General features: G+C 37.6%; 1 protein-coding gene across 1 annotated transcript; it reads right to left on the reverse strand.

Moving 5' to 3' along the window:
• Positions 1-565: 565 nt before the first annotated feature.
• On the reverse strand, positions 566-1363 carry LOC121242216. Its single transcript, XM_041140107.1, has one exon. The coding sequence runs from the start codon at positions 1361-1363 to the stop codon at positions 566-568; it is 798 nt and encodes a 265-aa protein (XP_040996041.1).
• Between the last annotated feature and the right edge of the window lie 13990 nt (positions 1364-15353).

Raw genomic sequence — 15353 nt, forward strand, 5'->3', positions numbered from 1 at the left:
TCTTGCTTACAGAAATAAGGTTGAAAGAAAATGTAGGGACACACAAGACATTGGTTAAAATCAGAGTAGGACTCAAGATGATGTCACCAATATGTGTGACTTCTGCAGAGGAGCCATTAGGTAACTGAACTGTATTAGAAACAGGATGAGGAGTGCTGGTGTAGAGGGATGGAGAGCAAACCATGTGGTCTGATGCACCAATATCGATAATCCAAGAACATAGTTGAACTAAGGTTTCAGCAACACATACAGTTTTGGATGTACCTGAAAAATTAGGCCCTAATGCCATGTTGACAGAAGGAGTAGGAGCAGCTGATGAAGTTGGTTTCAGCAAGGCCAACAACTATTGATATTGCTCCATAGTCAAGGGCATACTTGAAGAATTATCAGTACTGATAGATGAAGCATTAGTACTGATATTTGAGGAGTACTGAACTGCATTGGCATAAGCATTAGGACCTTTAGACTTATCCCTAAACTTGTAGTTAGGAGGATAACCATGAACTTTGTAACACTTGTCAACTGTGTGGCCAGCAATGCCACAATGACTGCAAATCATCTTACTTCATGGATTAGCCTTAAAATTTTTAAAACCAGCGTCAGTTTTGGCAGCTAGAACCACGGATTCAACTGAAGCTAAGGAGATGCTTCGATTACTAACAAGTCTTTGTCTCTTTTCTTGTATAACAAGAGAAAAGGTTTTGTTAATTGAAGGTAGATGATCCATCATCAAGATCTGACCTCTAACATTATCAAAAGCATCGGTGAGTCCCATAAGAAACTTCATAACATAATTTTTATGATGATGTGCAGCAAAAACCTTAGAAGAATTACACTTGCATCCTTGACAATAACAGACAGGTAAGGGTTGATAATTCAAAAGTTCATCCCATAGTATCTTGAGAATTGTAAAGTATGTGCTAACATCATTCTGGTCTTGACGTAGGGCAGAGATTGCAGTTTGCAATTCGAAGATGCGAGGACCATTTCCTTGTGAAAAACGTTCCTTCAGTTCAAGCAACAATGCATAGGATGAATCCACATGTATGACACTCTGAGCAATCTTCAAGGATAGAGAATTCAACATCCATGAGAGCACAATTGTGTCACACTTACTCCATGGAGAGAATAGAGGATCAGTTGTTGTTGGAAGAGGAAGTGAGCCATCAATGAAGCCAAGCTTGTTGCGAGCCTTCAAGGAAAGAAACATGGAGCATGACGACGAATGATAGTTGCGATTGTCTAATTTTTCACTGACCAGAAGAACTCCAGGATTATCAGCGTTGGTGAGAAAGTAAGGGCTACGAGGATCAAATTCAACAGTGAAAGGAACAACGGAAGAAGAGTTTGTTTGCTCAGCCATAATTGGAAAGAAGCTACAAGAAATCAAAGGAAGAAAACCCAATTTCTATTTCTACTGATACCATATCAATAATATCGAGACCTCTATTTCTATTGTGTAGTAAAAAGAGAATTCATTGTATGTATTGAATTGTTGTTTACAGAGCTGCTATTTATATACAAAGCATATGACTCTGATTGGTCAATGCAGTAATAGAAAGAATAACTAACTTTCTATACACATGTAAAATATATATACAAAGCATAAAGTATATGAACTCTTGATACCACCTCTGACCCCTCAAACCAATTACTCCTTGTCCAAAGAACATCTTAAGCATAGGGTCAAACTCAATCTTCTCAAACGATCCACCAGTGTTCATGAGTTCTGCTTGTATCATCTCAAACTCAATCTTAAGCCTCAGTTGAGACCCGAACCAATAATGAATGTTTTTCCATACACAACAGACCACTCGAGCCAGTCAGTGGAGGACGTCGTGGTCATCCCTAGACATGGCCTTCGGCTGAGCTTCGGCGTACATCCAGATGATCTCCAGTGCGTTTCCGACAAAAGGACAGTAGGGAGGGCCTCATATGCCTTGTCTGCAGAAATGGTCTTGGATTCTCGACGGCAACCATAAAACTGAGTGTAGGAGTTTCAAGAGCAGGTAGAAGATGATGATCATGATCAAGATCAGTAGAAGCAGGTTCATTTTTTGAGAGCACGGTTAGAGAGAGCGATGAATGTTTTTCTAGGATAGGAATGGAAGTGCTGAAACAGTTCGGTGATGATAAGATTACGACGGATCCTTTAGACCTAGTCTTTAGAGATCTATCGTCTGGACTAGACCATGTCAGTCACGAAAGTGTGCTGGAGAGCTATTAACGTCTGTAACTAATTTTTTTAAGTCAAAATTATATATTCTTTATGAATGAAATGTGATCTCTTTATCAAAAAATAGCATATGGATCGTAGGGATCATTAAGGCAGTACTAGTGGGGCAATATCTAATGCAGCAGTATTGCGAATGGAAAATGTTTCTCACCGAGAAAAGCTATACTAGCGTGAACTATTGATACAGCGTAGGTTATAACCTTCCTATGCTCCAGCATTGTCAGTTGCGAATTAGGAAAGTACCGACACAAAAGCACTAAATATGCGGTGGCATGACCATGCAAGGGCCATTGGGCTTTGCTTTAGGGGATGACGTAACTAGCTTGGCCTATTTCTTTCTAATTAATTTAAGTTGCGTTTGTATGTTAAAGTGAATTGAATTGAGTTGAATTGAGTTGAAATAATAAAATATTGTTAGAATATTATTTTTTGATATTATTATTATTTTGAGATTTAAAAAGTTGAATTGTTTATTATATTTTATGTTAGAATTTGAAAAAGTTGTAATGATGAGTTGAGAGGAATTGAGATGAGTTAATCATCCAAACGAAACCTTAGCCTCCGTTTGGGTAGTGGTAATACTCTATTATTATTTATTATTTTATTATTATTTTTTATTAATTTTTTATAATTATTTATTATTATTTAATATTTTATTATTATTTTTTTACTATTATTCATTAAATATCTGAGATTATCTTATTATTGAAATGCAACTAAATTAAAGATGAATGTACTATTCTTATTTTAATAAGAAAAGTCAAACTAAATTAACTAATAATTATTGATAAGCATATATAATTTCTATATCCGGAATCTACCCCACTACATGACCCTCATACTATTTAGTCTTTTTCGTAGTTTTTTCTTTCGCTTTTGGTCTATATATACAATGGAGATCTCTTCTTTTGGTCATTAAACTCATCCTAATTTATCTCAACTCATTATTATAACTTTGTTAAATTTTAATACAAAATATAATAAAAAATTCAACTTTTTCAAATCTCAAAATAATAATAATATTAAAAAATAATATTTTAATAATATCATCTCAACTCAATTCAACATCCAAGTCACTATCTTGTAGTCACTTACGAGCAACATGATGTGCCGCTCCATAAGACTTTCCAGTTATTGATCATCCTTTGACAAGCGAGAGAAGACTCGCCATGGAAAGTATTCTGCCATGTGTAGCACTAGCATGAGATCCAACAACCTTGGATCCTACAAAGCCGACTAACCTTACCTCTCCCGCTCTGATATGTAGGGACCAATGACCATGTCCGAAATAGCCATTAAAGGTCGTTTGTCTGATGATTTGGACCATTTGTTGCATGCTATCTAAGGATCATGAGAAAAATAAGGGTTGAGATGTAACGTCTTTAGGGGGAGGTCCTAGCCCACGTCTAGATCCATACTTCAAGGGTATAATTGAAGTCTCATTGGAATTATTAAAAAAAAAAAAAAATCTCCCTCTTAAACGGTATGGGTCAATCTAACATAGATGACATGGCTCAAGTCTCACACTTCTAGGTTAAATAATGTAACATCACATGGGAGACACTAGTCACATCTAGGTCCATAAACCAAAAGGATTAGTCAATTGTATAACTTAAGTCCTATTAGAACCATTATAAAAAAGTAAGAACTCCTGACTTCTAAACAATATGAGATCTCATACACTTTTTTTTTTTTTAATGAATCTCATACACTACTTATTATATACATCAATCATACTCAATACAAGGTATCACATTGTGATATATTACATTGTCCATTCATAATAATGCAAGGAAATGAAAATAGGTAGTTAGTCATTTAAAGAACAAATTGGAAAGCTTGACTCTCTTTTAATGTAAGGAAATTCAATGCATCAAGATGATTTGACTATTTGGAGAGAAAAATGCTGAAGATATGGAAATTAAAAAGTAAAGGGCAATTTCATGGAGCACTCCTAATGTGAAGCCCAGCCCTAAACCCAAGCTCAGTTTTAATTTGTTGTGAGCTAACCCGGTTAGAAGCCCAAAGCAAGAACAAAATCCCAGTCCCATACCCTATACTATGTCGTTTTTTCTCTTTCTCCCTCATTTTCCCTCTCCTGCATTGCACTCCCCTCCCACCTCTATCTCTCCCAGCCCAACTTATCTCTTTCACATTTGTGCCGCCGTAGCCCACACAGCCGCTGCACCTTGTCTCGGCACCTCCCACCCCACCTTGTCGAAGAACTCTTCCATCTCCCTCTTCTGCTACCTTCTGGTGCTAACCACCACTCACCATCGTAGCATAAGCTTGACCCCTGTCACTCGTGGCACCACATGAAGCATCTATAGCTTACCTCACATCAAACCACCAAGATCCGTCGTCCAAATCTCACCATCTAAAAGTCACACCGCCATCAAGCTAAGCCCATCTTCCATCCTTCGAAAACCCATCATAAAGCCCTCTTCTTCCTCCCAATCTCATCCTCAACCGCCGGATCTTTCATTCCCCCCCCCCTCTTTGATTTCCATCTTGTGCGGCTTAAGGGATTTTTGCCTAGGGTTCCACCGCATGTCTCACGATCCACCGCCTTCTAGATTTCACTAGGGGTTGCTCCACAACCCCCTCACCCTTTTCACTTGTACACGGTCAATCCCCCTCTCAGACCCACCCAAAAATGAGTATGGATCTCTCTCTCTCTCTCTTTCAGGGTTGCACCACTGCCAACCACCGCATGTCACCATGGAACCCCCTTCCACACCCTTTATTTTCATTAGATCTACTACCTACTACATTCCCGACTGTAGAGTCCCACATCTACCTGAGTCTGTCGTTGCCACCATGCGCCGCCACTAGTGCCGCCATGCTCCGCCACTCCAGGTGCCACCATAGTAAGTCATGTGCCATTCTGATTTTGTGTTGATTTTTAGGCTTTTTTAGATTTAACTAACTGATTTCCCAACTCGTAGTGATGCGCTTGTAACGGAATTTTCTCCACTTCACAAAGTCCATTGAGTCTCGGCCCAATACCCTGCTCAAAGGCCACCAAGTCCGCATAGGGGGGAGAAACATCTACCAGGAAAAAGAGTTGAGTAGTCGACAAGACAAGTCAGCCTGACAGCCTCACGAATGCGGTGAAGGTCTGAGGCGCTTTTCGTTTGGCGTTCAGTTGCTGGAGATGACGTTCCTTGGATAAATATGTCTGGTGGCCGAAAGCAGATCCGCACTCCTCCATGAGAGGGATAGAGTCGGCTCTGGCGTGCCTCACAGGGAGGTAGGTTAGAGCTTCTGGAGTTTCCTTTGGTGGTGATTCTATTGTTGGAGATTCTTTTGTTGAAGTCCGTTGGTGGAGATTTTTTCTTCAGGTGACTAAGGGCAGACCCACACTCCTCTGCAAGAGGGATAAGGCAACATTTAAGGCCTACATTTCCCTTTCGCCTCTAGGGAGGTAAGCTGCTAATGGCGATCCCATTGATGTAGATTTTGTTGATGATGTCCGTATCTTTTTCTTCATTATTCAGGCGGTCTATAGACTCAGCCCACTCTTCATCGGGGAGAGGTCAGAATATCTCATGCCATTCTACCTCTTTGTCTCCCGGAGAGGTAATTCAGACAGCAATGTGACTGATCTACTCTTTCACTGGAATCGGGGCTAGGGTAAGTTATTCGAGTAGCCGTAAGGCTGATCCCACTCTGCATTGTGAGAGAGATAAGGCAACCTTAAGGCCTACCTTTTTCCTATGGTATCCTGCAAGAAGGTAAGTCGTTTGGGCAGTCTGTTGCTGAACCCACTCCCACCCGTTAACATTGCAGGAAAAGGTAAGTTTGGGTCAAGCTGGTGCTGATCCCACACTTCATCGTAACAGGGGCCAGGGTAAGTTATTCGGGTAGCTATGAGGTTAATCTTGCTCTCCTCTACGGGAAGGATAAGGCCACCCTGGGGCCGACCTTTCCCTATAGTATCCCGTAGGCAGGTAAGTTTTTCGAGCAGTTTGTTACTGAACTCGCTCCCTCCCATTGACGCTGACAAGGAAGGTAATCATTGTTTTGATGACGAGTAGCTGAGGACAAACCCGTACTCCGTCGCGGGAGGGATAAGGCAACCTTAAGGCCTACCTTTCCCTATACGCCCTTGCAGGGAGGTAAGTTTGGACAGCAATTGGCTGACCGCTCCTTCACCGTGAGGGGGGGTCTGGGTAAGTTATTCGGGCTGCTTCGAGGCTGGTCTCGCTCTCCCGGACGAAGAGGCTGAGCCGCCTGCTCTCCTATCATCCTTCATGGAGAGGTAAGTTGTTCGGACAGTCTGTTACCGAACCCACTCCCGCCCGTTGACATTAAGGGAAAGGGTAGGTTGGGTCAGGCTAGCCCTGATCCCACACTTCATCATAGCGGTGGTCAGGGTAAGTGATTCGGGTAACCGTAAGGCTGATCCCGCTCTCCCGAACAAGGAGGCTAAGCCACCTACTCTCTTATTATCCTTCGTGGGGAGATAAGTTGTTCAAGCAGTATGTTACTAAACCCACTCCTACTTGTTAACGCTTACGAGGAAGGTAAAATTTGTCTTCGGGTGGTCAAGAACCGACCCTCACTCCTCTGCGAGAGGGATAAGGCAACCTACAAGACCTACATTTCCCTATACAATCCCGCCAGGAGGTAAGTTGTTGATAGAGTTTCTGTTTAGTGGAGTTGACTTTGTTGATGGAACTTGGTTGATTTTGTCGTTGCAATGTCGGGTTGTACAAGACAGAATTCACACAACAGGAAATAATTGCGTTAGTGAAATAGAATTCACACAAGTTTTAAGGAGACAAAATGGAGCGTATAGTTGCAACAACTTATTTTTGTTCGCTGTCGCTTGACCAAAATTGGCCGCAGTTATTTTATCGTTTCTTCTCTTCCTTGCTCCTCCTTTTTATTTATGCTTCCATTTTTTTTTAAATATCTTCATGACTTGCATTCAATGATCATAACCATGCAAGCTACGATAAGCAAATAGGGAATGATCCTCTCCTTGAAGAAATGAATCCCTAGCAGACAATCCTTCTGTGTTGTTCATGGAACAAAGGGAATAGCATATACAGTGCACACTTGGTGATGAGAGGTCTTTTGAATTTTTCAGAACTTAGATTCTCCACATAGTTCTTCCTCCTGCTTCTCTCAAACTTTAGGTCCTGTTTAAGAAACTCATATTGTTAACATTGTGGAGTCAAGGTCTGCTCGCCAGTTGGTGGCCGTGTGAAGGAAGTCATGGACAAGAGGCTGTGGACAGGGGACCGAGTAGTGCTTGGCCACTGTGCATGGCCGACAAGAGGAGGCCACTGTGCATATGGCCTAGGAGAGGAGGATCTCGACTGTATGGTTGTGGTCGTGGTCTCAAGGACGTGGAGTGGTGAGCTGACGTGCAGAGTCGCAGAGGTTGGCCATGAGCTCTCTGCATCACCCATTGTGTATATAGCTGCAGTGCATGGCGCACATGTAGTGACCGCGTGGAGGAGTGGTGCTCGTGGCGAGGAGTGATCCTACCTGCTGTTGCATGCGGCCAAAGAGTGCATCCACTAGTCGTGGAGAGGGCCCGAGGAGTTGTGGCCGTTGTGCTTGAACGTGTGATGACTTCGGCACGGCACAAGGCCGTGTACTAGGTAAAGGACGCTGCCGCCGATCGAGAATGATCGAGGACCACTCCAGCTCGAACAGACATCGCCTGGGGCTAGGTGATAATAGCCGATTGGAGCAGGGGTGGCTCCCGACAGTCTACCATGAGTTTGCTGTGAATCCAAGTTGTGCCGAGGTCGGAAGCCTCTAGCAGTCATGGGTCCACTAGGGGTGAGAATCGGCCGATCCAGACCAAAAAAAATGACTAAACCAGCCATTTCGACCCAGACCAGACCGCCCGGGATTGGCCCCGGTCGATCTCAGTCCGAATGCATTCGATTCGGTCCACGGTCCAGGGCTTTTTCACCCCAGACTAGACTGGACCAAGTGAAAATAAAAATATATATTTATAATTTTTATATATTAATTATATAATTTTCATCTAACCTAATCCTTTCACTAACTCACCATTATGTAATTATTAACTAATACTAATATTTATAATTGTATACTAATACTAATATTTATACTAATACTAATAGTCTAGACTCTAATATGGTATAAAAAAAATTACTAATAGTCTAATATAGACTATAGTTATACTAATATAGTTATAACTTATACTAAATCACTATAACTAATATTACTAATATATAGCTATACCATATTACTAATAGTCTAAAACTAATACTATTATATAGTTATACTGATCATAAAAAGTTAATACTAATCACTATAAGTCTATAGATAAATATATATATAGTATGAAAGTATTATTATATTCTTTAATGTATTGCTGATACTATTAAGAGTTATAGTATAAATTATAATATATGTATAATTTATAAATTTATAATAGTATGGATAATTAAATATTTTATGCTTATTTATAACAGTATGTTAAGTATGTATCCTTCTCAATTATGCATGTAATATGTATGGATAATTAAATTATTTATGTTTATTACTTCATATACAAAATGTTAAAAGTTTTATATAGCTCATTATGCATTAACATACTTTAAGTTAGTAATAAAGTAATAATTAACATCATCAAGATAATTATAACTAAACTAAATCACTATAGTCTACAACTATAATTAAAAATTATAACTAAATCACTATAAGTCTATAAGTCTACTATCTATATATAGTATTAAATTGTTAATATCACTATGAGTCTATGACTAATGACCATATCACAATGAGTCTATGAGACTATGACCATATATTATTATATAGTATTAATATCGCTATTAAATTATTAATATAGTATATAGTAATAATAGTATTAGTAATATTTTATATCAATGTATTATTATATAATATATAATATATATTCCATAATGTATTTGTATCAATGTATTATTATATAATATATAGTATTAGTATCACTATAGCATTATAATATACATATATATACACTATAAATCTATATGTAGTAGTAACAGTAACAATATAATAGTATAATATATAGTATTATTTTATAAAAGTTATAGGATTATAGCATATATATGTATAATATGTATAATAGACTAATAGTATAGAATTAATATTACTATAACTATATATACCTAATAGGCTTATAGGCTAATACAATGATTTATTAATCATATTACATATACAAAATGTAAAAACTTACAAGTTTAAAATATTGAAAAATTGAAAATTATAATAGATTCATAGAATCATAAATTATAATACATTGATTCATTGACATACTCAAAGTTAGTAAGAAATTAGCAATTAACATTTAACATCATAAATATAATTATCATTAATTATTTTTTTAATGAGTTAATTAAATAATCCACATTAAATAGTTTATTTAATTTTCATTTTACTAATTTAAATAATTTTTTTAATTAATTTATGTGCCCAAAAAATACAAGTGAAAAACACACATGTGAGCTACCTTCCCAGAAACGACGACGTTTGGTACAAAATTGGACCTAAAAGGCGCCGTTTTAGTCACTGTAGGCAAAAACTATTATTGGGTTGCGTGAAACAGCATCATTTCACGCAACTCAGTTATTTCTTTTCAGTTTAATGTCCCTAAAACGACACCGTTTGGGTCTAATTTCGAACCAAATGACGTTGTTTCATTTAGTGACCTAGCGTCTTCCCCCTCCCCCCCCCCCCCCCCAGGCCCCGGGGATTCATTTCTACTTTTCACTTTTTCAGTTTTCACTCTTCCCCAATTCTCGCCTCCCACATGACTCCATGAGAAACCCTAAGCTTCACGATCCACCATCTTGCCCCTTCGTCCCCTTTGTCACAGCAGGCTCGCAACCAATTGGTACCCTCTCTCTCTCTCTCTCTCTCTCTCTCTCTCTCTCTCTCTCTCGACTCGCAGTTGCAGCCCCTAAAGCCGAAGCTTATAAACTATAAACATTGAAATTTCTTTTAATCTTTGATCTTGAATCATTGATGTATTTGTTATGTATTTTGTATTTGTTGAGAACTTGAGGGCACTGGGCCACTGGCAGCCTGCCGTTTTGATTCTTTTGAATGTTGATGTATTTGTTGGTTATGGTTTTTTATCTTGATGTATTTGTTTTGATCTTAAGTATTGTAATTTGTACTTGTATTTGTTGAATATAAAAACCCAACAAAAAAATATAAAACCATTTGATATGAATTTAAATTCACAACAAATGGTCCCGATACAGAATAGTATTTTTACATGTAATTTGTACTTGTATTTGTTTCGATCTTATTTTCACTACATGGGTATAATAGTTATGAGTCATTTGAACAGAGACGCTTTGTATTATTAAACATAATAGTATAATAGTTTTGATCTTACATTCTGATAGAATAATAATTTTGATCTTACATACCCATTCTCACCCCAACTTATGACACAGAACAATATTCTTAAACATTTGAACAGAGCCACTTTGTATCCTCAACTTATACTTTCATGTAAAATTACTTCATATGTTGGCAATTGATTCGAATTGATCTCATTTGAACAAAGCCCAATGGAATTTATTTAGATGAATTCTCATTTATTTTGATCTCATTTGAACAGAGCCTAATGGAGTCTTCTACAAATGATGTGCAAGAGTCAACACAAGACATGTCTCCATCCTCACCCCCATCCAATGTAAGTAATAAATCGATTGGTGGGTCACAAAGTGGTAGAGTTAGGTCAATGGTTTGGGATCACTCTACAAAAATACCAAAAGGTGATCCCACTAAACCTAGGGTTGCTTGTAATTATTGTGGTATTTCATATGCATGTGATACGAAGACCAACGGTACGAAGTCTATGAAGTATCACATTGAGAAGCAATATAAGAAATGTCCGTTTAAGAAGATCGATAAGTCCCAGACGACTCTAGGTTGGAAGGTGGAGGAAGGAAGTGGTAGTGGGACTTGTGCTCATTTCATTTATGCCTCGTTTGTTTTCAGAAAACATCTCATCTTATCTCACCTCATCATTACAACTTTCCCAAATCCCCACACAAAATAAAATAAATAATTCAACTTTTTCAAATCTCAAAACAAAAATAATATTAAAAAATATATTCTAAAAATATTTTATTCAACTTTTTAACTTTAATCTCAACTCATCTCATCTCATCTCTGAAAACAAACGAGCCTACTTGTTGAGGCTTGCCGATAAGCCTTAGCAGAGATGATTATTCTTGATGGGTTGCCCTTTAGGCATGCTGGAGGGGAGAGTTTCAGGAAGTTTATACTTGTGGTTTGCTCTAAGTAGGTAGGGATTACATCCCGTATGACGGTTGTCAAGGACTGTTTTAGTTTGTTTTTAAAGGAAAAACAAAAGTTGAAAAATGCTCTTCGAGAGCAGTGAATTTCCATCACCACGGATACATGGACATCCGTGCAAATCCTAAACTATATGTGCCTCATAGCACACTTTATTGATGATGACTGAAAATTATACAAGAGAATTCTTTCATTTTTTTTTTTTTGTTGAAAATCACAAGGGTGATACACTTAGTAAGGACATAAAGATATATTTGCATGATTGGGGGCAACCAAAAATACTTGCACTCACTCTTGATAATGCAAGTTCTAATAATGGGGCCGTTTCTTTTTTGAAAAAAAAAACAAGTATAAAAGAGATACAGTCTTGGAACATGAATTCTTGCATGTTCGATGTTGTGTCCACATTTTGAACTTAATCGTTCATGACGGGTTAAAAGAATATGATGAGTCTATTGCGAAGGTGTGGAGTGTTGTGAAGTATGTTAAATCCTCTCCTTAAAGGTGGCGTATATTTAAGAAATGTGTATTGGAAGATATTCAATCCAAAAGCCAAGTTTGCCTAGATGTACCGACTAGGTGGAACTCCACCTATCTTATGTTGGAGAGGGCTTCAAAATTTAGAAAGGCTTTTGATCAATTGGAGGAAGAAGATTTGTGCTTCCATGGTAGTTTTGGAGATGACAATGATGACGATGTCGATGATGAAGATGTGGTGAATAGGAGAAAGTCAAAGAAGTTAGGGCCTCCCAATGAATCCGATTTGGAGAAGGTAAAGGTGTTTGTGACGTTTCTTCAATTATTTCATGATGCAACTTTACGCTTCTCAGGGTGTGAATATGTAACTTGCAATTTTTTTTTCATGGAGTTGGTTAGTATTAAAGATGCTATTTACATAGAGTGTGAAGAACGAAACCCCATGGTGGGATTAATGGCAACAAATATGAAGAAAAAGTTTGAAAAGTATTAGGAAAACTTGGAAAATCATAATATGTTGCTGTATGTTGGGGTTCTTCTTGATCCTCATTACAAGATGCTATATCGTTGGGACAAATGTGTGCACATAATCATACCAAAAAAAATTGATTTCAGTTGGAGGGTGAGAAATGCATTTATCTGCATGTATGAGGCATACAGGGAAAATGTAAGAAAGAGTTATCCTCAGAGTCAGTGCACAAGTTCCCCACATGAAGATGTAGATCCTTCAGCTAACAAGATTGCGAGTAGAAAGGCACATTTGATGGTCCAATTTAAGCAACAGTTACAGTCATAAGACAGTTTGGAAAGTAAGTCAGAGGCTGATGGATATCTAGCTGAAAGCTATGAGGATCAAAAGGATAGTTTTGACCTTCTAAATTGGTGGAAGGTGAATTTAGTTAGATATCGTGTACTTTCAAATGTTGTACACGATGTACTTGCAATACGGTATCTACTGTGGCCTCTGAATCTACATTTACCACTGTAGGTCCTGACCCTTTCCGAAGTAGTTTAAATCCAATGAGTGTTGAGGGTCTCATATGTGCACAAAACTGGCTTCGATCTTCTTCTACTCCAATAAGCCTTACGAGTTTAATGGATGAAATGGAAGAATTTAAGAAGCAGTTGGATATGGGTATGTAATACATTTACTTTTGATAGCTTTTATGGTTTATTTTGTTTTATCTTCTATGTTATGTAACTTTATTTAACTTGTTTTGTTTTAAATTTTTATGGATAAAACTTATTGGGAACTTTGCTAATTCTGTGGAGGAGTCAAATTCAATGCCTGCCAGCCCTACATCCATTACTAATTAAAGACTAAAGAGGTGAGAAGATTGTTGGTAATGGTTGTTTAATCATGATTAATTGTTGACTAGTAGAAGAAATAAAGACTAGTTTAAAACTTGATTGGGAAATGGTGATTGTTTAAGCAGATTTTTCTATTAGATTTGGAAATTTTGGCAATCAGTGGAACTTCCATTAAAAGAACCTTGAACCCTTGTGATCTTATTCCTTCTTCAATTAAGATATTATGGGGATTCAATTAATTATTTGTCAGCCATACAAAATTATATTATCTATTGTCGTCTGGGTAATTAATTGGAAAATAAAACATATTATAACTGGATATATATATATATATATATAATATATACACTACGAAATGCATGCCCCCTAGCTAGCTTGGCATATACAGTAAGAAGTACTTTTAACACCCAAAGTGCTCATCCACAGTATAAATTGATCAAGCATTAGTTCAAACTTCAAATTTATATAATAATTGGATGCATATATTGCATGATCTCATTAATTGTTTCTTTTTGTTTTATTACAAGCTGACATGATCTTATATATTGGATTATTTACTTTTATTTTGTATAGAACCATAAATAATAAAAGGCTGTATTTTTTCCATAAGTTCATAACAGTCCAATTTTTATATGCATAAGTGCATAAGTTCATAATAGCTCTAACCTCTTGCTTTTTTTATAGGTAAATTGTAAACGTTGAAGACTTAAGTGATGGAGACTTGGAGTAGGTTGTGATTGTGCAGTTGTGCTCTTACAGTGATGGAGTAAGGCTGCAGACTGCAATGCATTGTTATTTGTTTATTTAATATGACTAATGTAGTAATGTTTAACTAAAGTTTTTTATATTTGTATTAATATGACTTTTCGGTTTATATGTATTTGTATTTTGTATTGATATAAATATGAGAGGCTGAGACAGTGAGAGCTGTGCATTGATGTAATCATGTAAATAGGCCTTTATTTTTTTTTTCTTTTTTTATTCAGAATTTCAAATTTGGATAAACTGAATGATTACTTATTAGCTATTAGTTATTAGAGATTTTACTGATTAGAGATTATTTTAAATTTCTTTATCTCAATTTTTTTAATTTTATTACTATGATTGATAATCTTGTTTCAGTTGTTTGGATGGATATAGAAATTTTATATTCTTTTGTAGTAAGTCCTTTTATTCAAGTTTATTGTATATAGACAATTTTCTTTTTATAATTATTTTTATTTTCCTTTCAAGTTCTTTTTTAGTATTTTTGGACTTAAAATTAGAAAAAATGTTAGTGGGCTGAAAAGTTAAAATGACTGTTGGGTTGAAAATTATAGTTAGGATTGGGCTATTGGCCCATTTGGTACTGTGAGGGACCGAATGGACAAAAAAAGACTAAACCAGACCGGACCGAAAGGGACTAGACCAGTCTATTCTCAACGTCTATTCGGTTCGGTCCAGGGTGGAAAAATCCTAAAGTGAATATGTTTGGTCCGGTCCACAAAACCCCCTGGGGATCGACCGGACCATACCGGACCAAGATCACCACTAGCCGCTACTACGCAAGCGATCATCGGTGCGGCTCTCGCACCGTGCTAGGGCACTCCTAGTTGTCTGTTGTTGTTGGGAGCTCTCGTGTGTGTACGGCATCCACCGGCTTAGGGTGTCCCTACCGTCACAGACAGAGGGCGCCGGTGGACCTAACTGTGGCCGCCAGCAGGTCCTACTAGCTCGCGGCGGGCTGTCACAAGCCACTCGTCACGCTGACGTGTGTAACCCATATTGTGCAATTGGCACTGTGCATAGTATGCACAGTGGGGACGTGAAGTTTATGCGGGCACTGTGCACTTAAGTGCACAGTGTCTACCCGCTACTCATGTATGCGCCCAGTGTGCATTTAAGTTCAAGTAGTCGGGGAGTTCGGGACCCCAGCCCTACATGCTAGATGTATAAAAAAATATATATAAATGTAGTGCGCTTTTATTGCCATTTCCCTGCAATAGCGCTTTTGATAAAAATATAAGTGGAAAAGCCG

The sequence above is a fragment of the Juglans microcarpa x Juglans regia genome, chromosome 8D (assembly GCF_004785595.1).
Source record: "Juglans microcarpa x Juglans regia isolate MS1-56 chromosome 8D, Jm3101_v1.0, whole genome shotgun sequence".
Taxonomy (NCBI): domain Eukaryota; kingdom Viridiplantae; phylum Streptophyta; class Magnoliopsida; order Fagales; family Juglandaceae; genus Juglans; species Juglans microcarpa x Juglans regia.

Coding starts and splice junctions, on each gene's coding strand:
- LOC121242216 (XM_041140107.1), bottom strand. CDS start 1,363: ATGGCTGAGCAAACAAACTCTTCTTCCGTTGTTCCTTTCACTGTTGAA.